Here is a 27,275-nt window from a genome sequence, read left to right on the forward strand (position 1 = left end):
TTTTCCTTTTATTGTACATGGGTATGAACACGATTAAATGGAGGAGGTTATCACTGAACCTAATGGATCTGAACTCCTCAACCTCCCTGGTCTCTCCCTCACTCACCGAACCAGTGCGCAATCTAAGAGATCGGTTCGACACCCAGCTGTCTTTTCTTCCCCACATCCGGTCCCTGACCAGGATTGTCTTCCTCCACCTTCGCCACATTGCCCACCTCCGACCGTACCTTACTCCAAATGCAGCCGAAACCCTTGTGCATGCGTTTGTCACCTCCCGCCTGGATTACTGAAGCACCTCCTCGCCGGTCTCCCCAGCTCCACTATTCGAAAGATCCAGCTCATACAGAACTCTGCTGCCCGCATATTTACCTGGACCAAACCCAATACCAAATCTCACCAGTTCTGTCCAGGCTCCGCTGGCTCCCCATCAACGAAACGTTCGACCAAGATCCTTACACTCGTGTGTTCAAATCGCTTCATTCCCTGGCACCTCCCTACTCCTCTGACTTCCTCACTTCCCAATCCACCACACACCTCTGTTCGACTGGCACCAGCCTTCTGCTTGTCCCTCACACTCTCCGTTCCACCACTGGAGGTCGCGCTTTCAGCCACTACACTCCAAACTTCTGGAACACTCTCCCAAATTCCTCCGCTTTGCTCCTCTCCCCCCTTTTTCAAGTCGTGCCAAAAAAAGCCTTCCTTTTTGTCCATGCTTACGGTCACCTCCCCCCCACCCCGACTCAGTCAGGCTCCGCCACTGTTAAGCACTCTGAGACCCTACCCTGCGTGAGGGTGCTATATAAGTGCAAATTGTTGTTGTAATACAAAAACGTACTTATTTTTTATTCTTGTAAAAGCAAAAGTAATATTGAAATTGGTCTATACGCCAAAACATGATGGACCCTGCAGAATATGGATGCTGAATATTTGCCACTAGCCTTGATGTATCGTGCATTAACCGCTGTACCAACAATATTGTTTACTTAAACTGGAAATGTTTAAGATCTGGTGTGTTTATACACGGAAATGCTATAAAATAAGAATCTTTATGCTGACTTATCAAACATTTTTTAAACAAACATTTCAAATCATTTATAATCTTTAACATCCTTTTGATTTCTGTCTTGGTAAAACAAATGATGTAATTCAGGGCAAACCTTGCCAAAATTAATTACTGAGCCTGATAGTTAGTCAAATTTTCACAAAGTTATCAGATTACTGAAACACTCAGTTAACTTGCTTCCCTCAGTTATCAGGTATGTTTTTCTCAAACACTTGCTGTTTATTTTCAAATACCATAATCCTTTCATTTTCTTCTCCTCAAACTAGATGAAGTCAAAACGGTGAATATCTGAATTGCTGTTAAACTGGGAATAAGATGGTGAAATGAGAGCTATGCCTTATCCCATTCTTACCGAATGTTCATGCACTGTTAAGAAGTGTTCATTCAATAGAGGTCAGGCATGGGGATGCAAGGCAGTTGTTCAATTCCCCAAACACTGCTGCCAAGTGTAGAGCTCCTTCATTACTCTCCCGGCTAAAATCAACTCCTCAGACAAGTGAATGATCATCAGAATTTAAACCATATGGCACATTTACCCACTGAGCAATAGGGTGAAACTCAGGTTTGATTTCTTAAAAGGGGTATTGTAATGAGACTGGCTCTTTATGTATGTCTTGAAAGGAATGAGTAAATGTCATGATTATTTGGATTGAATATGTGCCCTTTAAACCATGAAGTCTTGTGAAGTTGTATCCAATTATGTCAGTATTTTATCTTGCAAAATTGAGTGACTTTGTAGCATTTTCAGTCAGTTTGTATTCTTTACAAAAAGGAATAGCTGATGAAAATATCACAGAATAGAATTACTTTCAGAAAGGAAGAAAAATCTGACGAGATTAAGAGAGACATCAAAGGATTAACCTCCGGTCAAATCCTAATTATTTGCTCAATTCTATTAATAAGTTACCTGAAATAGTTCAGTCGAACTCTAGTTTATAAAACACAACAAAATTTGATTTTAATAAATCCATCTTATGTAATAATTGTGACAGTTCTTTATTACAAATCAATGGTACTGCATTCACAAAGAGGTCTGACATTTCCCTTTTCAAAGATTTGAGTAATATCGATCTCTGTTCTGAAAATCCCTTTGGGCATATTTTGCATCTTTTTTATCATGCGGAATTCTACCAAAAGGTTCATGGTCATTAAAGCAGCTATCAAAAACTTCATCAACAGCTTTTTCTGCAGCCTCCTGGCTGACTTTTCGAACAGCCAGTATTGACCGAAGGGCTCGTTCACGTACACATTTCTGGGATGAGAAAAAACACACGGGTATTGGACAAGCTTGAACAACTGTGCAAACAAGATGCCGAACACAGAGCAATGTTCTCTCTCTAAGGTAGATGGGGAGGGGAGAAGACAAAGCACTAAGTTTATAAGTTTATGCTTGGGATCTCCCACCTTTTCATTCTAAATGCAGCTCTCTAAATACAGATTGAGTTATATGCCATCAAATCCATTACTATAGCATGTAGTCAATACAAGTTGAAAGACTTCAGTATGGTTTCAGAAACAATGAAGAAGGGAAGAGTGGATTTTGTTTCTAAAACCGATATTTCATCAAAACTAAGCGTGTACAAATACTGTATAGCATTGATGTTCAGCTGAATGATTTAGTAGAGAACAGACCCTGCAATTGGTTCACAATAATGTTTAATGATCTCAAGTTACTGGGAAAGTTTCATGAGCGAGAGGAACCATCTATAAATAATCAAGAATCCTCTCAATACCACATTATCCCCCACAAAACTACTCACTTGCTGGTGTTGCTTTAGACCAAAGTTGAATCTACTGAGTTCATTTTGAAAGGTACAATCACCACTGAGATTTGCTGCTCGAATCTGGTAAAATAGAAATAAAAATATTAGAAAATGTATTTTTTTTAACAATTCCAGAGCAATTGGGTGGTATAATAGACATTGGTCTTTTGCCTTTTGTACCTGAGTTTGAATGCAGCTCAGAATAATGGATGAAAGTCTCCTCGGTCTTGTGGCCATTAGTTAGTTAGCCAATGAAAAAGCAAGTTTAGGCAGACTTAACCCATTCTTAGTATTTGGGCACATCAGAGTGCTAAACTGCCTTTAATGGCAATCTCACATACCAGTGTGAAAAGAGGAAAATATCAAGCTATGTCAGCAGTTCTAGCATGGATCTGAGTAAAACAAGGTTGCTCTGCAAACAAACTAATCTTTCTACAGACTGAACATGACCCGAAGCCCTTTTAGATTCACAAAATAGAAACGTATTAAATTTATTTTCATTTCTGAATGAATAAATGAGCCAAAATGGCTTTTATATACGGTTGGCCTCTGAGTAAGAGTTCAATAGTGTGCAAACCATGGGTAGTTTTTAAAAAAGATTTACTTTGAGGGGTAAATGCTTACCATTTAGATAGTATTTATCACTTGGTTACCCATACCTTTAAAATCATTTCCATTAAAAACATAACACTCTAGCTTATGTTAAGAGATTTCGACTACATGTCCATCTTAGGTCTTACCTCTGAGCAGGCCAGATGTTTTACATTTTGGAACCAATCAACATGTGCTCGACAGTGATCAAATGCATGTATTAATTCATGGGATACGACACGATTCATGTGAGGTTGTTGATGGATATTATTCTGACATATAACAATCTGAAATAAAAAAGGCAAGAGCAAAGTGCATATCTTAGTATAAATTAGTAACAATAATAATCATTGTATTTTGTAACTTTAAAAAGCAGAAAAAGCACATCTAAAGATAACATTTCTTCTTACATGAAGAACAATGTTTTAAATGTCAAACGCATGACTTAAATCTCAGGAAACTAAGATCATGAGATTTAGGGTAAATCAGTACAGTACTTTAAAGCATTGCTGCATGGAACATATAGTCCCGGTTCCACTACTTTGCATTACGTTAATTCTTGCATTTGATGTAGTGCCTTATCACGTCATCAACACATCTGATAGTGCTTCACAGGATGCACTGTAAAATGCAGTCAAACAACCATGAAATGAATGACGAATTTTTATCTGGGGGATTGTTGGCTAGGATGAAAATTCCTTCATTTTTCAAATGGTGCCATGGGATCTTCCATAATAGATTTGTAATTCCTAGAGCTTTCCCCCTAAAGAATGTATGATAGAGGTAGTGTTAACCATGCATTTAATTTGATGCGTTGACAAAAGTCAAACTAAGCTTTTTTAAAAATTACTTTTGTCAAAACGTTTTTCATAATTTTATACAATGGATTTAAGCCTTTCTGAAAAAGGTTATGTGAAAGGAAGTGAAATTTATACAAATTTTCTAAAAATATCAAATAAAAGATGCTAAACATACATTTTCATCACCAATACAGGGTGGCAGCAAAAATTGTGCTGGTTGTGATAAAAAATAAACTGACGATAGAGTGGCAGCCTAAAAGCTCAAGAAAAATACTGCATTGAGACTGGGTTTTGAACAAATAATAATAATAATTTGAACAAAGCACCAATAATGCATATGTTAGTGCCTAAACAGGCATTTCCTCTTCAAACAATGATACATGACACACCTGTGATGTTTCAGCATCAAAACCTCCACTGACTGTTCCATCACATTCTTCACATGAAAAGTGACGATCTTTATAAATAGCACTGAAAAAACAAATTATACATGCTGTAGCCATCTGCCCAAAGTTTGCCGTTTCCACAGATGAAATAGGGTTTCATTCTGGGAATTTTGGTGTTAGTAGTGTTGAAAAAATGTTTTTGGAAGCATGACTTGAATTTACATTTTATTATTATGATCATTAATGTCACAATAATATTTTATTCCTAAAAGGGATCTAGTTTAAAATAATTTTTTCCTGCTACAAAATGTTTTCTGGATTATGGTAATCATATTGCACAATGTAGATTGGATACATGGGTCATTAGCAGATGAGTAAGTAAATTTCAATAAAACTGCAAAATGTAATTGTTTTACTGAATGTAAATAGCAGTTTTGTCTCGAAGATTACACTTACCACCCTGAGCCTTTCATGGCATCTATAAGAAGTTTTGCATATGGACCTGGTGAAGTATAGATCAGTGTTACATTGGCTATACAGTAAATAATATAACATGGTAATTATTGTAATTATAATAACTATGGAAAAAGAAATTAAACCCTACTTTTCTGTTTTTTAAGATGTATTGTCTATTAATAATCCTTGCATTTGAAATAGCACTTACCAAATCATCACAATATCTTAAAGCACTTAACAGGATTTTACAGTGACTGTGCATTTGCACACAAATGTCCCACAAACAGACATTAAGTGAATGACCAGTTTGATTTGGAGGATTCTTGGCCAAGAAACTGGAACAAACTCCCTTCTTGTCATGCCTGGACTGTTCATTAAACATTTTGATGGGGGCTTAAAGCACTCTGAGACGCCGTCCGATGCAGAGGGCGCTAGATAAATGCAAGCTGTTGTTGTTATTGAATGCGCAATCTTCTAACTTTTAAGAGAGTAAAGGGAAAGTACAAGAAACTGAGATTAGGATAGGTGGCTTTATGTGACAAGCAAAACTATAGTATTTGTATTATAATACAAAGAGTTACAAGGCCTCCAACTCCGCCATAGATTTCTAAGGTTCCAAATATCATGCTTTGGGAGAGAGATAGAGGAAGGGCTTTGGGTGAGTTGAGGGAAGACTATTCCGGAGCAAGATTTTATTTGCATATGAATATCAGATAAATAGCAAAGGGAGCGATTAACCAAGTTGTCGAGGTTACAAGATGCCCTGCTGGGAGAAGTGGTCAAGGCAGCATTATATTATATAAATTATATTATATAACTTATATGGTAAATAGATTTCGAGTGTGCCTACAACCACCTTCCCTTTCTGTCCACCTCGGTGTCAAACCCCCATCATTGATAAAGCGCTCCGAGACACAACTCTGGGTGCAGGGTGCAATATATTTATATTGCAAGTTGTTCGTAAAGAATAATAAGATATCTAAAAGGAATAATTTACAGGGGACGGGATAGGGGTGGCGAGTGAGCTGAGATCGATTCCCGGCAGGGCAAGTTTCCTTATTCCACACTCCTCTGTTTACCCAACAGTTAATAGGAACCCGGTTGTTAGTCAATTGGTGGATCGCTTTTCCGGGTGTAATAATTCCTTCCAAAAAAAAAAATAATAATAAATTGGGTCACTCAATCCACGACCAAACGTTTGCAGGGCAACTGCTGCGCGCAACTGGCGGCTGCATTTCGCCCACAAAATACTCAAGTCAATTCACTTTGCAGTATATTCCGGGAGGCGCTTTGAGACGTCTCAAAAGACGTGATCAGGCCCCGCATCAACCGCAAAGGATTATTTTTGACTGGGTTGTTTTTCATTTTAAAAAAAAATACGGCGGTCAAGACGGAATGGGCTCCGGGACTGTCCAGTCAGTCCCTCTCTGGTGCGCTCCCTCAACGGCGCACCACCACTTACTTGTGTCCATGGCCACTTTCAGCATCACCTGACATTTGTGGTGGAAGGTGAAGAGGCTTTCTGTCAACACGCTCTTCTTCTGCTGCTGCTGCTGCTTTCCAGCCTGACGCTCGGGGAATAAATTATAGCCGTAATCATCTGCCTCGGTCTCGGTCTCAGTCCGGCCTCGGCCCATGGCAGCCGCGGGCCGGGCGGGGCCTCTGAACAGCGCCGAGGGAGACCAGGCAGGAGAAGCAACCGGACAAGCGTTTGACAAGGCAGAGGTCGCGCGCGGCACCAGACTGCCATTGAAAAAGGGGTCCGAAGGTCAATTAAGCGACGGGCGGGGCGGGGGGTTATGTTTGTGTATTGGTTGCGCTGACCAGGCGGCCGTTGGCCGCGTTCAAACTCCTGAGCACCGCCTGACTGGCGCGCGAGCAGCAGCGACGGCGGGTCCCGGGCTCCGACCACGTGACTCCACTTGCGCGCGCCGAGCAGAGCAGATGAGCCGCTGTCGCCGTGACGTCACGACTCAGGCATGCCGGGTCAGGAGGCGAAGTCCCGGCGACCTCTCGCTTAACGCTGCACTGGTCCCTGTACCGTCCCCATCCCTCACTATGCCATGTCAACAGTAGGGGCCACGACCCCGCCTCCCCGTATTGAAGTTACGTTCTCCTGTGTCGTCTCCTCGGTGCAGCTCCTAGCGTTGAAGCCAAGTTCTTCTTTACCAAGATGGCGGACGCCGTGTGACGCACTGGGCCACTGGCGCGGTGCTGACTGGGAGGCGGCGGGCTGTCATGGCGTTGCGGGGGAGCGGCGGCCGTTGACGGGGAACGTCCGCGAACATGAACGCCAACAAAGCGATGGAGATCCAACTCCAGGTGCGGCAGCAGTCGGAGGAGCTGCAGGATTTCATGAGGGGCCTGAACAGCTGGGAGGAGGATATCAAGATCAAAGACGAGGAGCTGCGAAAGAGGAGCGGAGACGTGCCGGCGGCAGAGTCGGTGTGTAGCGTGGGCTCCGACCCGGGGGTACAGGGCCCTCGGGCTCTCCTCCTGTTACCGGTGCACTCTGTGTGTGAGAGAGAGAGAGAGAGAGAGAGAGTGTGTGAATTGGCAGCTTTGCGACAACAACTTGCATTTATGTAAGCGCCCCTCAGGCAGGAGGGAAGGAGGAGGCAAGTCGGAGGGATTGAGGGAGAGAGTGTTCCAGAGTTTCGGGACCCAGTGGCCAGAGTGCGCGGCCACCGATGGTGGACTTGGAGGGCACCAGGGTCAAGCGGGCGGCCGGCCGGGTGCCGGGCGAGCCGAGGCTGTGGGCTGGGGGGTGAAGCAGGTAAGGGAGGTGCCAGAGCGCGAAGGTATTTGAAGAGGAGTGTGAGGATCTTGGCGTCAGTTTGATGGGGGATAGGGGGCCGGTGCAGCAGGGAGTGCGGAGTTCAGCACAGGGGAGAATGCAGGCAGCGGGGTTTTAGATGAGCAGGATTTCGTGGACGGTAGAGCTCGGGAAACCGGTGAGGAGGGCATTTGAATAGTCGAGGCAGGAGGTGACGAGCGCATAGACGAGGGTTTCGGCTGCGTCTGAAATAATAACAATAATAATCCTTGCACTTGATATAGCGCTTTTCACGTCTTCTCGACGTCTCAAAGCGCTTCACAGAATAGACTGCAAAGTGAATTGACTGTATATTTGTGGGTGAAATAAGGTAGAGGGTTTCAGTTGCGTCTGGGATAAGGTACGGCGGCAACTGAAAAGTATAGACTGGAAGATACAAGGATGTTGAACTATAACACTAAGGGCTGCCTTCAATCTTTTGCCATTTTATGTTTAAAAAAAATGCAAAATGTTTTGTGTATTTGTCAAATGTATTTTTTTCTAGATTTGTTTCTCAAGAATAATTTAATTTTTTCAGATTTTGCCTCCTGTACGAAACCAAGGTTATAAGCAAAAGACAAATAAAAAGAATGCATCTAGTAAGAATATAGAGAACGAGCAGAAACAAACAAGAATAAAATCTTATGACTATAAATCATGGGAAAACTTTGATGTGGTAAGTTCCAACATGCAATACATTTGTTATATGTTGTTATGTTAAGTACTGTTTGTTCTAAGAATTTTAAGAGTTGGGTCTAAGTTGAATGTAGGGTATCCAAATAGGGATTTTATTTATGAGCTCAATGAGGTCTGTGAAATAAGAATAAATGTTGTTACACTTGCAGTTGCTAAATTCACATTGCATCTAGTGGAGCTCAATACCATGAAAGTTTGTTCCATGTAATACCAAAATGGATATTACAAAGTATCCTTGTTAATATAAATGGATAAGTAATGGCTTAAATAATGATAATGGGGCACTGAATTCATCTAAAATATTTGATTTTGGTGGTAGGGAGGCAGGGTGGTATGTATTAATACCCAAAATGAAGGGATCATTTCAAAGATTTTGTTCTTTCACAATTTTGCAAAACTGATGTAGACTTTACTTCTGTAGATCAATACTTTCTATGTTGTTTTTATCACAAAGATTGCATCTTCTACAATTTTGTAGGAGGGTGGAAAGAGAGCAGAGAAAGTGAGAACATTAATTTGTTCCCAAAATAATGTATTTAAAATTGTGGATTTCTCTGTTTTAGGATAAAGTACTTGAAGAATTAGATAAAAATGACACTACAGACCCAGATACCGAGGAGGATGAAGAACCAGATAAAGAGAATGCTCATGCTGCAAAAGAAAAGGTATTTTGCTGAGATGATGATGATGATTGATTGCATTTCATAGGGCGCCATTCATGTTAGGACATTGTCTCAAATTGCTTTACAGGATTTATTGAAAAATGCAGTCAGTATTGTGCAGACAAACACAGCAGTCAATTTGTGCATAACAAATGTGAATATTTTGGAAGCTATGTTTCTTGTATGAACCTAGTTGGTTAAATCTGTTTTTCAGCTATGGTTGAATACTGTCTTATAGCCCTCAACATTTTGTATATTTTCACAACTTTTAATTTTAGAAATGGAAATTTTTAATACTAAAATTTCAAAAATTAAACACTAGCAGATGGGTCTGTAACTAGAGGACATAGATTACAGATAATTGGCAAAAGAGCCAGAGGGAAGATGAGGAGAATTTTTTTNACGCAATGAGTAGTTAACGATCTGGAATGCACTACCTAAAAGATGGTGAAAACAGATTCAATAATTTTCATCAGGGAATTGGATATTTACTTGAAAAGGAAAAAAATTGGAAGGAGATGGGGAAAAAAGCAGGGGAGTGTTACTAATTGGAAAGCTTTTCAAAGAGCCAGCACTGGCCCGATGGGTCTAATGGTCTCCTTCTGTGCTGTAAGATTCTATAATTCTGTTCTATGATTAGGACTGGCAGAAACTGATGGTTTCAGGAACTATTATTATTGGTGAACTTGAAGGTAATGGCTGAAAATTCATTAACCTGCAAACGGTTGTAGTCTAATCTGTTCTGGTCAAGTACAATTTCTTCAACCAAAGTTTATCCTAGTTTTGTTGCACATTTTTGACTGATATACAACAACAGCATATAATAATAATAATAATAATAATCCTTGCATTTGATATAGTGCTTTTCACGTCGGGAGAACGTCCCAAAGCGTTTCACAGAACACACTGTGAAGTGAATTGACTGTATATTTGTGGGCGAACGCGGCAGCCAATTGCGCACAGCAATGTCCCACAAACAGTCGTAGATTGAAAATGACCAATTTATTATTGTTTTTGGTTTTGGAGGGATTATTATTAGGCGTGTGGAGTAAGGAAACTTGCCCAAGGTTTCGCCCTGCCTGGAATTGAACCCAGGTCTCTCGCTTGCAAGCGAGTGCTCTAACCACTGAGCTACAGGACTCCACATCTTTCAAGCAGAGTAATATGCCTCAATTTAGGAGGATGATAATAATCTTTCATTTGATATTTGATATAGCGCCTTATCACGTCTTCCAGATGTTTCAAAGTGTTTCATAGAATATACTGTAAATTGAATTGACTGTATATTTTGTGGGTGGTGATGACACTATCAACTGTGGGATTATTTATTGTGAACATCCTTTAAGCATCTTTTGTCATGTAACATGCAATACCAGGGGAAAAACAATGACATTTCACATGTGTTATTTACTTTTTCATAGGGTAATAATTATTTCAAAGATGGCAAATATGAAGAAGCGATGGAATGTTATACTAGAGCCATGACTGAAGATCCATATAATCCAGTTTTTCCTACAAACCGCGCATCAACTTTCTTAAAAATGAAAAAGTAAGTGTGTCTATAAAATAGAAGTGAAATATTTTATTTCAGTCAAAGCATGAAGAAAACATGTACGTGGCAACAAGAATGCTTTCTTAACTTACTAGATGTCTTTTGCACTAACAATTTGTAGAGTAAAAACTGATGTGTTAAATCACGTTTGTCATTCAGTTGCATGGTATTTGGCAGCTTACCAAAAGGTACAAGCAAATTAACATAGTCAAAGAAGGGTTGTGTTCATAGAATTTGTAATTCTCTAAATGATGTTTATATTCCATGGAAGAGGAGAGCTATGGAATAACTCATCCTTTTGATAGGTATGCAGTTGCAGAATCTGATTGCAATTTAGCGATTGCGCTAGACCAGTCCTACCTGAAAGCCTACCTCCGGAGGGGTGCTGCTCGATTTCAACTCGGAAATGTTCAAGGTGCAAAGGAAGGTGCGTCATTGTAATTTTTTTCGGTGAGCAATTGGATTGTCGCCTGCAAACAGTATAGTGATGTGCAGGAGAAGATTGTATTTTATGGAATCGTTGAGTATTTTTTCTCTCATCCTGAAAGTGATATCGGGATAGGGTCCCATGAGTTCTTTGACATCTCCACAACATTATTATTTAAATAACCACTGGATACTATGTGATTGGAGATATTTGTTAATGAGACACAGATTATGAAAAGAATGCCAAAATGCATCGTTAGAGCGGTTGCCTACATAGGAAATCCAAGCACGTCTTTACTGTATTCAACCTAAAATATTTGTTAGCATTTCTATCAAAGAGCTTCAGATTTTGTCCTTATAACTGTAAAGTGAAGTATAATGTAATACAAGTCACAAAAGCTTACACTGGGGATGCTTAAATGCTGTATTTTTCGGTCTCTGCTGACTCATTTCCTTTTTTCCCCCTAAAATATTTTAGATTTTGGAATGGTATTGAAGTTAGACCCAGGAAACTTTGAAGCAACCAATGAACTCAGAAAATTGAATGAGGTAAAAATGAATGCTCAATTCTAACTGTCATGACAGAATTGTGTAAGTGTTTGAATGGCATTCACAATTAATTTTGATAGTTCTTTTGTATCCTAGTTTTGATACAAGCATAGATTTTACTCAAGTTTGCAAATCTTTCGACAAATGATAATCACAGTTTTACCTGTGACGATAATCTACTATACAGTGAGGTTTGGGTTATTTTTGAGGGCGCTTTTGCCATTTTGATAGGTTGGGAGATTGTTTTTTTAATTAATGTTTTGCATTTTTGTCTTTATTTAAAGTTCTGTTGATGGATAACTTTGACATCTAACTTAAGATATTTTGAGAGTTTGTAACAAGCCATGTATAATTTGAGGGCTTGATGGCTAACATTGTTTTTTTTAGTAGATTCTGACTCTTTCAGGTCAAATACAAAGTGGGGGGGAGGGTGATTGAAATGCTATTCATAATCCTTGCACTCACACAGCACCCTATGCTGTCAAGGTAACTCAAAGCACTTCACAGAATTTACTGTAAAGTATGGTGACTGTGTATTTTGGGCAACAGTTCATGTTTCTCCTATAATACTTTATGGCTTGGCCTTGTGGTATTGTTAGTACCCATTTCCGGTGTTCTTGTACAACAATATTCTTAAAAAAANTTGTACTCATGCTAAGATGCTTGAGTGTGCGCGTATAGTTTTTTTTAAAAAGGAGAGTGAGTGATGGAGAAAGAAATGAGAGAATAGGCAATTGCCAATCTCAGTTGGACTACCTGTCATACTCACCTCCCAAAGGTCTAACATCCCTCTAAATCTGCGATGTCTGTGTTGTAGCAGAATCTGAAATGTATTTTTTGCTGGAAAATGCAGCCTAATTTAGATCACTAAGTAAATTTAGAGTTTTTACAAGCTGAATAAAATTTTCATTTTTAAAATTTTTCTAGGCTACGTCAAAACAGTGTGAAAAAGATGTTAATTATCTATCAAATGACAAAAATCCAGATGCTGTTGATGAAGGGCAACTTGAAGCACAAGCAAAGCAGCAGGCAATTCTTGATAAAGATTTGGTAGGTTTGTGCCTGTGATTACAGTTTAGCATAATGTGGGGAAATGATCAGAATATACCAAAATAAATTTGTTTTTCATCTATATCCTGGAAACTGTTTTTTCACCTGTAATGTGTGGGTTGTACTGCAAATTGGAAGTCAGATCATCTCTAAAACTGGCCCCAATATGTCCTCTGATGTACAGCATAATGCACTGAATTTTTACTGGTGCAAAAGATCAATCAATTATTCCCAGTATTGGTTTCCAGATATAAAATTGCTATGCTCCATTGATCTGCTCTCAGAACTTCTATGTACACAACCTGAAATTTATAGAATTTCTTATTCCAGCTGAAGAATAATTGACGAACAAGAGCTCCTTAGTTGTGAAGTGACAGAAAAGTCCTGGCAGGATCCCATGTTTGCTGTTTGTGCACAAAGAATATTAACAATCCTGTATATTTCTGCTATACATGAAGATATAGATCTTTTGCTTGGTATATAGTATCATGATACTGAAACACACCATTTTTGCAACTTATATGGGTTATGTAGACAACTTGCATGATTTATTTTGTTAGTGTAACCAGACCAGTCTGAAGTGTTTTTATAACACTCAATGTGTAATTTAGAAACCGCCATCATGAAAAACGCAAAAATTATGAATGTCACTGTTGTACAAAAAGGATTCTAAATGTTGTGTGAATATTATTTACCTAAACATTTATAAATAGAATGGTTTAATTGCAGGGTAATGAGTACTTTAAACGAGGAAAGTATGAAGAAGCAATTGAATGCTACACCAGAGGAATAGCAGTAGATGGCACTAATGCGCTTTTGCCAGCCAACAGAGCCATGGCGTACCTTAAGCTTCAAAAGTAAGTTTTTCTCATGAGCCTGAAGTGACAACTAAATAGGCGATGGTGACACATAAAAATGTACGGGTATTATTAAATATTCTCGCATTGTCAATATTTATTTCAGCTTAATTACTTATTTGAACTGCTGGCAACTTTTTGTGGGTGAATTTTTGGTAGCAGTTTTTAGACTGAATAAAGGTTATTCTTGATTATATTTGTTGGATGTACCTAATATTCACAGAAGTAAACTATTTTCATAAAGCTAGTTTTGCATTGCATTTTACAGTGTATTGTTTAAATCTTAATGTGTTAGATTTGCAGAAGCTGAAATTGACTGTGGTCGGGCAATCTCCTTGGACAATACTTACTCTAAAGCTTTTGCGAGAAGAGGAGCTGCCTGTGTGGGCCTTGGAAAGCTGAGAGAAGCAAAGGAAGGTGTGGAGACTACCAATCTTGGGAGATATACTTTATGTATTTGTTTCAAGGAAAAACTCTTAAAAAGACTTATTTTTGCAATGAGTCTTTTTAGAATGCAAACCAATAACTAGTTTAAAGCAGTTTTAAGTCTTGAAAGGAAATATTTTTTGAAGAAAACTACTTTGAATCTAAAGCAATTTAATAATAATCCTTGCATTTGATTTGGCATCATGTCAAAATGTCTTAAAGTGCTTCAGGATTTTCTGTGAAGTGTGGTGACTGCATTTCTAGATGATTGCAGCAGTTAATTTACACAGCAATGTCCTGTGAACAGCCTGAGAGAAACACGTCTCTTTTCGAATAGTACCACAGGATCTTTAATGTTCACTGAACAGGCAGACAGAACCTTGGTTTAGTGTTTCACCTCAAGGACAGCACCTCTGACAATGGATCAGCATCTATCCCAGTGATCAAAATGCACCACAAAATTTCGGTGCCATTCAAGGCTTTAGTTCAATTATGGTTTTACCTATTTTAATTAAAGATAGTAATTGTTTTCATTAACTGTTTAATTTATAGGCGTTTTAAAACTTTTTATTTTTCCGTCAGACTTTGAACTGGTATTGAAACTGGAACCAGGAAACAAGCAAGCTTTAACTGAGCTTGGAAGACTAAACAAGGTAACTATTAAAAGCTGCCAATTACAACATAAAACCAGAAGGCACGGTCAAAGAGGGAGTCTTGATCTTGGCGGAGGGATTCCTGGATGAAGTTCCAGAGGTGGGGGGCAGAAAAACTCAAGACCTGACCACCAATGTTGGGGCAGGCAGAGCAAGGGACATGGTGCCTGCTAAGTGGAGGGAACAAGCAGGTTGGTATGAAAAGGTCGCAGAGGTCGAGAGGAGAATGAGCATGGAGGGTTTTCAAAGTGAGGACGAGGATTTTAATTTTGTACTTTTCAATGTTTAAGGAATTGGATTCGGAAGCCATCACAGTGCACCAGAAATCTTCAGAACGACAAATGGAAGACCTGAAGCTTATCAAAGCAGTTAATAAGCCACCTCATCTAAGATCTGCTGTAAGTCTAGCACTGTTGATAGATTGTATTAACATAATATATTGGTACTAATATATAGGTTTTTATGCTTTTAAGTTGGTATTCGGGGTTGGTATGAATAGGAGTGATCATAGGAATGTGAATATTTAAAAGCTTGCAAGCTAGATCAATCTTAATCTGCCGATGCCCGGCAGGGCGAAATCTTGGGCAAGTTTCTAAAAGACTTGAAAAGCGCTATATCAAATGGAAGTATCATTATTATAATGTATAGGAGAGACTTCAGTTAACAGCACATTGCATTAAAAAAGCAAAATGTTTCTTCTGTACTTTCAAAGGGCTCCTTTATTCAATTTGCCTTTTCACGCTACTTTTATGACCGTTCCATTCTTTGATGCAGGCTTTTTTCAATAAAAATAAATGAATATAAGTTTTAATATAATTGTTTTGCGTGTATTCCGACTTAAATAAGAAGTGCAGAATACACAAAATAGAAATATGACGTTTTTTCAGCAAGATTTTCGTCTGTCTCACCACCTCTACTTCAATGCATCTGTCTATTTTGGTTGCTCGTTTATGGGAATATTTCTAAGCAGATAAATTTCATTGGCTTAAATTATTGATTTTTTTTGCAGAACATCTCCAGTGATTAAATGCGTTTGTATCTTTAATATAATTGGAGTTGCACTTGTGTTGTGGTCATGAAATGTCAGAAGAGTCTCTTTCATCTCACTATGTGGTCACTTTCAATGTGAAAGTCTTTGAGAAGAAAGCTAAAAGGCATTGATCCTTGTACATGTAGTTCTTTGTTACTAGAGCAGATGAAATTGATTCACTAAAATCAATATGGTGCCGTTTTAGTTGAACACTTGTGTGCTATATTCATGATTTATACACTCTTAGTTGTACCATAATCTTTGTTATTGCTTCAAAATAAAGTTCTAATTACAAAACCGAATCTTTTTAGAACCGCTTGTCATGACCACTACATTTATAGTTGAGCATACTTATCTAAGTTCCTATAAACTGATATTAAAACTGCAAAGAACTGTCCTTTGGGTACATTTAATGAGAACATTCTATTGAAATTCAATACAAGTTAAAGAGGTTATTTTAAAAAAGCAAAGTTAACAGCTTAATTGAGACTTTAGAGCTCCAAGTTGAACTATAGTATTCTATAGTTTCATTCTGTGAAATGAGACATTATGTATAGAAATGTTCTTGTCCTAATTTGAATTAAAAATACTTGTAGCAGAGCATTAATGTGGGCTATTGACAGTTGTTAGCACTATAAAGCACAATTAATTTGGGGGAATTTAAGTACAGGCTGAAATATTTGTTTTCCTTTATAGACCTGATGATTTAGGCATATGCTTGCCTGTAATTTAGTACTTAGTTTGAGTAGAGACAGTATATAATCTAAATGCAAGCATTCCATGCTACAACTTGAATGTAAAATTATAAGGACATAATCTAAGATAGGAATGTCCTCTGGACTTTTATTACTGATGTGATGGTAATAGTGTTGCATATTTGAAATCAGATGTTGTCAATTAGAAATGGTTTAATATTTTTTAAATGAAAATGGATTATTTTTACACAACCATCTTTTATCTGTCACTGTATAAACTTCTATAATGAGTTAGAAATTGAGTATAAATTGAGTTATAATAATAAAAGATTTTTNAAAGACCTAAAAGACCTAAATATCCCATAACTGATTTGCGTTTAGTTTGCTTTAGTTCACAGCAGTGTAAAGAATAATTTATTTTACTGTTTTTGTGTGTGTTCTTTTCAAGAAACCCCTGAGAAGAATGGTTATTGAAGAAGTTGGAGATGAAATGACCAGGGCTACAACCAGGGCAGCTGCAGCCTCTATCCCTTCTGATTTCACAGTGAAGCAGCTGTTTGATGTGTTACCACCTAAAGTGCAGCCAAATAAGAGTGAAGAAATGGTCAGCTGTGGTGAAGACACTGTGGCAACTGCTGAAGCTCCTAGTGCTAAAGTACTTAAAATTGAAGAAATTCAGGATATTCCCTCACACTCCAATAAAATGTAAGTTGACTTATGCTACGAAGAAATATTAATACACATTCACTTTTCAAAATGTTCTGTTCTGGATCTTCCCCCCCCACCCAATTCCATTCCTAAGTGGGCACTGGCATGTCTCCAGTAGGTTGCCAAATTCCACTTGCCTTTTCGTGTGTGAGACTGGACTGCGTATTGGGATGTTCTCTAACCTTGAAGCTATTGCAGCCAATACTAATGTTGGCCTTACCTAGCATTCATGTGCATACATTTCCAACAGAGATTGCTCTCGATAAAATACTCATCAATCCTTCACTAAAATCTAGTTTTCCTCACCTCCTGCATGGAGACATTCATAACAACATAAGAAATGCTAGACTATAAAAGACTGAGGTCCATTTAGTTTGCCTTCCACTTCCTGGCGGTTGCATGCATATATGTCCCAAACTACCTATGTACTATATCCCATAATGTCATTTCCTAAAAGAAAACTTTCTAATTTGTATTTGAAAGAATCAACACTTCCTGCTTCATCTGTTTCGCTAGGGAGCTTGTTCCACTATTCACTCACTGAAATAGTTTTTTCATAGATTCGTTCTGAATTTACCCCGCTTCAATCGCAGGCCGTGCCTCTGGTCCTACTATTCTGGACAAGTTCAAACAGCCTGCCATGATCTATATTATCTTGCTCCTTTAGAATCTTAAAGACAGCAATCATGTCGCCTCTCAATCTCTTATACATGCTATTATTCCTGGTTGATTCCACTATCCGTTCCTCTTGGAGGATTTGCATTGTGACTCCTAACAACACAGCACACATAGCAAGTTGTGGGAATTAAGGACTTAAATTGTTGTAAATCTTGCTGCTCCACTGCACAGCAAAGCGCTGAAACATCTGGTCGTCAAATTGTTAATTTAGAGGGGGCAAATGCAACCCTTTCCACAGCGGTTATTTTTATTTTAGGAACTGCAATCGTAGGCACTCAGAACAATATTTCTTTTGATCAAATGTGAAATTGGGTCAGTTTAGTGTTCCGTTTTTAGTTTTCTGTTTTAAGTCATTTGAGAAAGTCTTTGCTTTTTGAGAATTGGACAATAAATGCATTGCAGCCTATTTTCCTTCTTTTGATTTGGATCCTTTATTAAGGGATAGAGAGAGATGTCTTGAAAGAGTTATTTTTAGGTTTGTAATGAGAGGATCAGTAGATCATTGTTAAGTCGCCTAGGAAACGTTGCTTGACAGTCATTTACATGCATCAGCTGTTTAATTAAATCCACCTCGACAGATCTATTGCTGGATTAGTTTGTTTTGAAGGTTGGGAATGCTTGCTTGTCAATAATTACTTCAGAAATTAAAATTTTTACATTGTAGCTAAATAGGCTATTGCTGAGTTCTTTGAATCAGAATATTGCATTGAGGAAATTCTTTGGAGCAGAGCTTTGTCTTAAATTTTAATATGTTTTGCAGCTAAAGATACAGCTCTAAAATTGAAATTCTGCGTAGCTTTCCTGTTTGCTATACTTGTAGCTACTTTGTGATGCCATTAAATCAGAGGACCTGGGCTTGATTCCTGGGCAGGGCGTAACGCTGGGCAAGTTCCCTTACTCCACACGCCTGTTTACCTAGCAGTAAGTAGGAACCCGGCTGTTAGTTGATTGGCGGATCGCTTTTCCGGGGGTAATAATCCCTTTCTAAAAAATATTTTTTTAAAAAATAATAATTTGGACATTCAATCCACGACTGTTTGTGGGACACTGCTGTATGCAATTGGCTTCCGCTTTTCGCTCACAAACTATACAGTCAATTCACTTTACAGCATATTTTGTGACGAGCTTTGAGACGTCTCGGACATGATAAGGGGTTATATCAAATGCAAAAAATTATTATTAAATAAACTGGCTGATTAGCAAAAAATTCACAATGCAAACTCTTAAAGAAAGTTGTTTTATGAGTTATTTCTTGAAAATAGAGTTGCTAATGTACTTTTTATTCAATTGCATTAATATTCCCATGGCATTTTATAGTGCAGTATTTCTAAAAGGATGACTTGTTGTCTTTTAGAGAATGTCCTGATGGGTCAGGCAAGCAACAAGCTACTTTTGTAACTAATGTACAAAATTCAGGAGAGAAAAAGAAGGCAGGAGCCCTTTTATTTTCCCATTCTTTGACGACACCTCCTGCACCTGCTAACTCCTTCCAGCTTGAAGCAGACCTTCGGAAACTGAGAAATAATCCTGAGATTATGTACAAATATTTAAAGGTAACCTATTTCATCCCTTTCTAAATTCCATACTTGATTCAAAACAATGTCTGATTTTTGAGTAGCTTTAATATTGTATATTATTTCAATGTAATTGTGTGATGTAAAAATGTATAGAATGGTTTGGCCATAGATTTTCTTTTGGTGGGGGGGTGGTCACTGCAGGCCTTCTAGCTGATTTGGGGTTACATATTTTTTGAGATTTTAAAAACATTTTTGTACAGTTTTAAAAATATTATTATTTTCTTTTGTTGTGCATTTTGCAATGTTGGATGAGAAACAACCACTTTAGATCAGCAGGAAAGGATACTGGCCCTTTAACATCTGTTATAATCATTTACTGTAATTGCACATTTCCTATCATGCATAGTTCTTAACTTTTGTTAATTGTTTTATGATATAAAAGATTAAATTGTATTAACGTGTTATGGTAATGATTAAATGAGTTCAAAGGAAATTGTCCTTTTATTTGGATTTAACAATAACTGTTTTCTAACTTTTGCTTTGGTTATAATGTTAATTAATTCGAAGTTAGCTTTTCAACAGATTCCAATATAGAAAAATGTTTTAAAGTTGATTCACATATTCTCTACATCTGATGCAAAATTTTAATTTTTCTTGTTTTTCCTTTTATGAATAGCAAATTGAACCCTCTTTTTACCCAACACTGTTTCAAAAGTCTTTGGAGCCTGACATATTGAATCAGATTTTAAACATCCTTCATGATTCATACATCAAGTAAGTAACATTCAAAGCTAGATGTAGTTTTCTAAGCCAAAGTACATACTGTTCTTTTTAGTATAATTAGATTGTGAATACGGTGACTCATAAACATGTTCTATATACAGTGGCTTAATTAAACATAGCCTGGAAATTGATTATAATTGAAATATTTACTTTGATACAGTTGCTCTCCAATTTACATCAGTGTAATTTGCTCATTATTCTGTCTAATCAAATGCAAATATTATTATCTTTTCAAATATTTCATTACTGAAATGTACAGTGAGGTGCACCACTTAATCTACACTAGCCAGGCAGGTCTGCAATGCTCTAATAACAGACTAACCACCCTGGCTTAGTGGCAGGATTTAGAAGAGCAGACTACACTTGAGGCAGAGATTCTTCCCATTAATGCCTATGTTAACCCTGAAGACAAAGTTTATTATATCTGGAGGATGCCTTTGGTTTGAAGAATGGGTCTGAAACACATCCTCTTGTTTTTTCCCGCATGGTAATGAAATGGATGCGATTCAGCTAAAATGTTGAATGTCCACTGACTTCCCTCGATGGCAGAGTGGTCTGTATGGCTTAGTGCTCTACCAACGATAGACGTTGAGCATAACATGTTGCCAGAGCATGACTGCATATTAATTAACAACAATAATTGACGGACAGAATCACTCAGTGTGTATATCTCAGATTAAAAGGAGAAAACATTACAGTAATTTTGCAGCAGATTTTGAAAATGTGTAGACCGGTAGTTTGTGTGAACTCACTGGAGGATTGAGGGTCTCCCAGGACAACATACGTGACTGTAAACCCATAGGAGTGTTGCCTAATGAGGGAGCCTGTCGCTCTGTTCCATCTGGTGGAGACCAAGAATTAAAGCATTCAGAACCTCTATCTCACTTCTGGCTGTTTTCTCAATAGGTCTTTATCGGTAAGTCCATTGTGTGTATAGACTAGGCTTGGTGGAGAGCAGCAGTAAACTTTGAGTCTGAAAGATCCTCTATTTCCTGTTTTTAAGTTGATTATCTATTTCGCTCCATGCTTTATCACCTATTATGTGATTTCTTAGCTTCTCGATAAGACTCCTTATTGATCACTGATGTGGAATCTTGTCATATCCAGATGTCCTTATGAATGACATTTCCCTTGTCCCTTGCCTTTTTTTTAAAAAAAGGTTTACTTTAAAACTGATCTACCTTTTATGAATTCTTGCTTGTTGCCTTTCCAAGTGAAGCTTTATGTGTTTCTCCTCTTAAAACGTACTGGCCATTTTCCAATCCAGAAACTGCTATACACTTCCACTTAATGGCTTCTATATTCAGTTTTAGGTAACATTTATTGTTCTTTATTTCCTTTTATAAATCACAAAGGCTTGTATTTTTGCAAATCATAGTATGAAAGTATAAGATCAAAGTATTTTAACATTACCCATCTGGGCCCTGTTATTAGCCAGTTTTCTGGCATTGCCTTTCCATAAGTTTCCAAGTGGAGTCCTAACTTAGTTAGAGCACTCGCCTCACAACAACAATAACAAGATTACATTTGTATAGCATAGTATAGACGTCGGGAGGACGTCCCAAGACGCTGGACTGTGACAGCATTTCAGACCCGAGCTGGGGTCGGGGGGAGAAGGGAGGGGAGGGGAAGGGGGGTGACCGATGGCATGGTCGAAGAGGAAGGTTTTGAGGCGGGACTTGATGGAGGCTAAGGACCTGGGTTCGATTTCCAGCAGGGCGAAACGTTGGGCATATAAAATTTAAAAACAAGTCTATAACTGTTACTGTATTTCAAGACCAGAATCTGCAAATGTACTTCAAATTTTGGTTAACTAAAACAACTTGAATGTCTTTAGTCTAAACTATTCAGGTGGATGTTAAAGATTCCATAGCAATATTTGAAAGGAAGGGAGTTTCTTCCATTGTCGTGGCCGAAAACCCCCGATTAAAATTGGGCATTCATGTCATGGTTGTTAGTAGGTTATTGCTGTGTGCAAATTGGCTGCCATCTTGGCCCACAAACAATCATATTTTGCAGAAACATCTTATGAGACATCTGGCCGACGTGAAAGCCATTAAATCAAATACAAAGATAATTAATACTACACAGTAAAACTTCTCATTTATGTGATGAAACAAATTATTATTTTAAGTAAAGGATCACAGACCGTTGTACTGCATTTGTGATATGGATCTTGCAGCACAGCTGACGATAAATGCTGTAGCATATTTTCATACACTTGAATCGGTTTCAGTTCTGCTATCACTGAAAATAGGACACTTAAATAATGGCACCAACCGATACAGTGTGAATTTATATGATTTTCAGTAGTGAGAGTTTTGATGTGAAATTTTGCTAAGTACATTGCTAAATGCAGTAGCTAAATTGAGGAGAACACGTCTTAAGTACCCATTTTAATTGTTTGTGGGTTCATTGGAAATCTAGTGAGCTGCTTTTCCATTGATCCTTACTGTGCATCCTCGATTACTTCCTGAGTAATGTATTCCACCTATTATCTTGTCACTGGATAGCCAAGTAGCAGATGGATGGTTCCCTCCCATATTCTTACCAAGCAGTATTCTGAAGTTGCATGTATTTAATCTGCTAGTTCTCTTTAGCTGGAGGATTTATCTTTTTAAAAACAAATTGTATGCACTTTTAAGCAGCATTAATGCACTGTCACTGAATTTAATGGATCCACTTTATACAGTCTCCTAGAAGCATCTAATGATAATTAAAGGATCTTGTATCCACTGCATGGGTTGTAGTTTTTAGAGTACTAATCCTTCCGATTTTTCCAACTACTTGTTCTCATTCCCTGATTTCTTTCTTATTAAATGACCAATAAACTTCAGGCAGCAATTTGTTCACATTTCCATAGTCCTGAAAAATTGGAGTCTGATTCCAATGGCTTTTCATATGTCAACATTTTATTGAACTGGAGCCATGGCAGAATATCCCTCAGCTGTTTTGTTTTAATTTGGAATCACTAATTAGTTGAAATGTTTTGATTTATAGAAGATGAGATACAGTGTTTGTCCTTCATTGTAACCAGTAAACAGGCTGAGGCAAGAAGCTACTTTACTGCTATACGAATGATTGTTGTTTCTCCCCAACCAACTATGGGGAAAAAACCTTAGGCAAGCTTCCTTACTCCACACACCTCTGTTTACCTAGCAATAAGTAGCAACCCGGTTATTAGTCGATTGGTGGATCGTTTTCTGGGGGTAATAATCCCTCAAAAAAAGAACAATTTGGTCACTCAATCCACGACTGTTTTTGGGACACTGTTGAGCGCAACTGGCTGCCGTGCTTCACCCGCAAAATACACAGTCAATCCACTTTTTACAATATACTCTGTGAAGCACTTTGAGACTTCTGAACGATGTGATAAGGCGCAATATCAAATGCAAGGATTATTATTATGATTAACCAACTTGCAGCCAAATATAGAAAGTCACTTAACTGAGGTATTTACTTAAAAATAGTAAATAAATTGAAATAGGTCTTAGTCACTCAGATTCCTCTCTTTGGGTTGATCTATTTCATCCTACTGAGGTAACGCCATTTGGTGTTCGTGACATTGAGATGCAACAAAATGAAAATCCTGCAGTACTTTGTCGGATTAACCATGTGTCTGGTTTTGCTTTTCATCTTTGCTAATTGAACTGTATGTGCATCTCTCACATTCCTGCTACTTGTCAAAATGTTCGGAAGATACAGATCTAATAAAACTTTAGAATGAAACTCTTTCTATGAAGCAATTTATGTAGCTTGGAATGTTTCACGTTTTTTTTTAAAAAAGGAAGGTCTTGAAGTTTCTTTGAAATACAATATCCAATAACTTGTTTTTTGCACCTGTAAGATTAAAACAATTTATTACAGTTTTGCAAATTTCTAAACTAATCTTAACTATCAATTTGCATGTTAAAGTACTATTACTGTGCTCCTATGTTTAAAGTTCATGATTGTAATTTTCACCAATAGTTTGGGAAAACATTTTTTTCTTCAATTTGTAGTCTTGAAGAACCATCTTTAATCCTAGATGTGTTAAGGAACTTGTCCATTGTGAAACGATTTGATATGGCAGTGATGTTTATGTCTGCGTCTGAAAGAAAAGGTAAGCTTATTACCCCAAGTACAGTTATAAGAAGTGAACCATTAAAAATGGTCTGTTGGTATACCAACCCACAGTCATTAGGATTTCTGTTACAGTGTTGTGTACAGCAAGGTAGCGATCCTGATCAACTCATGCTTCCCCATCAAGATATAGTGAAAACTGCACTTCTGTGCTCGTCCAATAACCGATGTATCTGGCTGGGAGGAGGGAACCTCACACTTACTTAGGAAGATTAGGTTCCTTCAAAAATAAAAATAGAAAATAAATAGCTGTCAAGTTAGGAAAACCAACAAATAATTCTGCTATTTCAAGAGACCACTTGTAAGTCAAGGTGGAGGGGAATTTATAATGCAGCAAGCTCTTATTTTTAATCAAATGTCTTTATTGGAGTAGCAAGCAAACTGGTGGGATGGAAAACAGTGACCCATGTACCACAACTAGAATGTTTCCCTCCTTTTAATTCAAAGGGAATGCTTTCATTACCCACAGCTTCATAAAATATTTACTTTATTCGATGATACATGTGTAGCTGTACCGTTCTGAATTGATGGGTTACAGAATATCCCTCTGTCTCAATGCATCCTTTACAGGATCGAAGCCTATAACGACCACAAGTAGATGCTGATGATTGTAAATACTCAAGAGATGTGACAGTGTTTGTTAACACACTTTTATTAACACACTTTTTCTGTTTTTCAGTTGTGAAAGCCCTCTTTGATCATTTACAGAAATATGAGGTTGAAGAAGGATTGTTTAAAGTATTGAAGAGTAGATACAGCATTTGAAAGTTTGATGGAATCAAATGTGATGAATCACAGAGGACAAAATATGCGTTGTACAAATTGTGGGAGTTTTGCTCATATCTAATGTATCTTTTTATATGTTCTGTAATAAAATTGCTTCTATCTTGATTAACTATCTTTCCAAATATGCACACATTTTGTCTACTGTTAGGTCATGCTGCACCATTCCCTAGCCATGGGATAGTTAATCTAGACCTTAAAATTGCAAATGTTGCAACTCATGCAATTCTGAACAAAAATTCAGAAGTTTAGGTTCAGACATTTTGGCCTAAGAAACCTTCTCCAAGTAAGGATTGAATACAAGTGATGCACAGCTTTGGAACATGGGAATGTGCTGATTTGGGGCTTTAACACTAGGTTTAACACTTTCCATCCATTGGAGGAAGATGTGTGAAATTTCTCCCACAAAATATAGTCAATTCACTTTACAGTATATTCTGTGAAGCGCTTTGAGATGTCTCAAAGACGTCTATATCAAATGCAAGGATTATTATTATCTTGCTATTGCACTAGACCAAGTTGCAAAGCTTTGAGCAAGATCCTAGTTTATTTGGCTTTCAGATTTTTTTTTACCAACTAACTCGCAATTGGAGTGGCATAATCTTTAAGGAACAATTATTCCATTTTGCTTGTATGCTGTCAGCTAGGCACCAGAGCTTTGGTGCGATGATGCTCTCAGTTGACAATGGTAAGTAAAGCTTTGATTGTAAATGAAGATGTGATCGTCAAATGCCAAAAGGCTCATTATAAAGCTTAGTATTGTTTGTTCAATAATCTGCACTCAATATGGATTATGCCACCTCATCAGAATTCAAATCTAGTTTGCTTGGGATTCAATAAATATGCTGATCTCCCAAAAAGTGCACTAATGGTATTTTCTGATAGACAAATGGAGATTCACTTGTTGATAAACATGCAGCATTTCTGTGTATTGTAGATATCATGATTAATCAACTGAATGAAACATTATTTTTGATGTTTGTTGTGTCACTTGCAGACAGGAGGAAAAATCTACCAATAGTTAAAAAGAATCTTTCAGTTCAAAGATATTGATAATCATAATATAATGTACGTTTGAAAGGGATCTGTTACAAAGGACTGTTACAAAAGATCCAGGTTTTTCTCTTGAGTCAAATGTTCTTTGAATCTTGAAAGTGTTGCCTTGTGATTACTCTTGTACGTCCATTATTCTCCAACATTTTCTCAGGAAATAAATGAAATCCTTAAGAGTTGGAGAATTTGTTGCACTTTATACAGAGATGCTAGATTAAACATTTTGGTTTGTTTCAACTTTGGAAATATAGAAATATTAAACATGAGGTGATTTGGAATAAGAATTCTGTTCTAAGATACATTTTAAATAACAATTCTACCTTTTAAGAAAAAAAATTATAAGGAGGAAAATTTGATAAACAGCAAAAAATTACATTTATGTAGCGCCTTTCATGTCAGGAGGACGTCCCAAGGTGCTGGTCAGTCAGGGATCCGCATAAAGTAAAACAAAGTTAAAGGAACAATAGAAAGCCCTTATTGCTACTTAAAATTATCCAAATGGAGTGGTAATGAGCCAATTCCCTCTGTCAGTTTTCTCCTGGCAATTTAGTGCACATGAGCAATCTTAATAAAGACTGATCTAACTATAGTGTGTAATGTGTATTAATTACTTACTAATAAGACAACTAATGGGATCTTGCTTCATACAAGTGAATTAAAACCAAATTCTTGTTCAGTCAAATTTAGGTTAAAAGGATTATCAGCAGATTTCTGATAAAATATCAGTATTTTACCATTTTGAGTGTACTATATATAGCGTACTATATATAGTGTACTATATATATATATATATCGGAGTCCTGTAGCTCAGTGGTTAGAGCACTCGCTTTGCAAGCGAGAGACCTGAGTTCAATTCCAGGCAGGGCGAAACCTTGGGCAAGTTTCCTTACTCCACACGCCTAATAATAATCCCTCCAAAAAAAAAACAATAATAAATTGGTCATTTTCAATCTACGACTGTTTGTGGGACATTGCTGTGCGCAATTGGCTGCCGCGTTCGCCCACAAATATACAGTCAATTCACTTTACAGTGTGTTCTGTGAAGCGCTTTGGGACGTCCTCCCGACGTGAAAAGCGCTATATCAAATGCAAGGATTATTATTATTATTATAGCTTCATATATTTTGTCTTCTGGTTTTGAAGTTCACTGGAAAATACCTA

The 27,275-nt window shown here is 37.6% G+C and overlaps 2 protein-coding genes across 2 annotated transcripts; one reads left to right on the plus strand and one right to left on the minus strand.

Moving 5' to 3' along the window:
- Window positions 1-2,035: 2,035 nt before the first annotated feature.
- atp23 (ATP23 metallopeptidase and ATP synthase assembly factor homolog) lies at window positions 2,036-6,978 on the minus strand. Its single transcript, XM_007902945.2, has 6 exons — window positions 6,522-6,978; window positions 5,060-5,105; window positions 4,607-4,688; window positions 3,567-3,704; window positions 2,824-2,907; window positions 2,036-2,315 (listed from the first exon to the last, which is right to left on the minus strand). Exons 1-6 carry the CDS (start codon window positions 6,694-6,696, stop codon window positions 2,112-2,114), a joined length of 729 nt encoding a protein of 242 aa, XP_007901136.1. The 5' UTR covers window positions 6,697-6,978; the 3' UTR covers window positions 2,036-2,111.
- Window positions 6,979-7,240: 262 nt separating this feature from the next.
- rpap3 (RNA polymerase II associated protein 3) lies at window positions 7,241-25,169 on the plus strand. Its single transcript, XM_007902957.2, has 16 exons — window positions 7,241-7,504; window positions 8,413-8,550; window positions 9,134-9,235; window positions 10,654-10,781; window positions 11,090-11,211; window positions 11,689-11,759; window positions 12,687-12,809; window positions 13,539-13,666; window positions 13,962-14,083; window positions 14,675-14,745; window positions 15,036-15,143; window positions 16,919-17,175; window positions 19,211-19,409; window positions 20,050-20,147; window positions 24,158-24,258; window positions 24,958-25,169. The coding sequence occupies exons 1-16, from the start codon at window positions 7,346-7,348 to the stop codon at window positions 25,041-25,043; spliced, it is 2,013 nt and encodes a 670-aa protein (XP_007901148.1). The 5' UTR covers window positions 7,241-7,345; the 3' UTR covers window positions 25,044-25,169.
- Window positions 25,170-27,275: the final 2,106 nt, after the last annotated feature.

Source organism: Callorhinchus milii, unplaced genomic scaffold (genome assembly GCF_018977255.1).
Source record: "Callorhinchus milii isolate IMCB2004 unplaced genomic scaffold, IMCB_Cmil_1.0 Scaffold5, whole genome shotgun sequence".
Taxonomy (NCBI): Eukaryota; Metazoa; Chordata; class Chondrichthyes; order Chimaeriformes; family Callorhinchidae; genus Callorhinchus; species Callorhinchus milii.

Excerpts from the sequence above, each read along its gene's own strand:
- atp23 (XM_007902945.2), bottom strand. The coding sequence starts at position 6,696 with ATGGGCCGAGGCCGGACTGAGACCGAGACCGAGGCAGATGATTACGGC. Across the intron at positions 3,705-4,606 it reads TTGATGCTGAAACATCACAG|ATTGTTATATGTCAGAATAA; the intron begins GTGTGTCATGTA and ends TTTTTATTTCAG. Across the intron at positions 2,316-2,823 it reads GTCTAAAGCAACACCAGCAA|AAATGTGTACGTGAACGAGC; the intron begins GTGAGTAGTTTT and ends TTCTCATCCCAG.
- rpap3 (XM_007902957.2), top strand. The coding sequence starts at position 7,346 with ATGAACGCCAACAAAGCGATGGAGATCCAACTCCAGGTGCGGCAGCAG. Across the intron at positions 7,505-8,412 it reads ACGTGCCGGCGGCAGAGTCG|ATTTTGCCTCCTGTACGAAA; the intron begins GTGTGTAGCGTG and ends TAATTTTTTCAG. Across the intron at positions 17,176-19,210 it reads CCCTCACACTCCAATAAAAT|AGAATGTCCTGATGGGTCAG; the intron begins GTAAGTTGACTT and ends GTTGTCTTTTAG.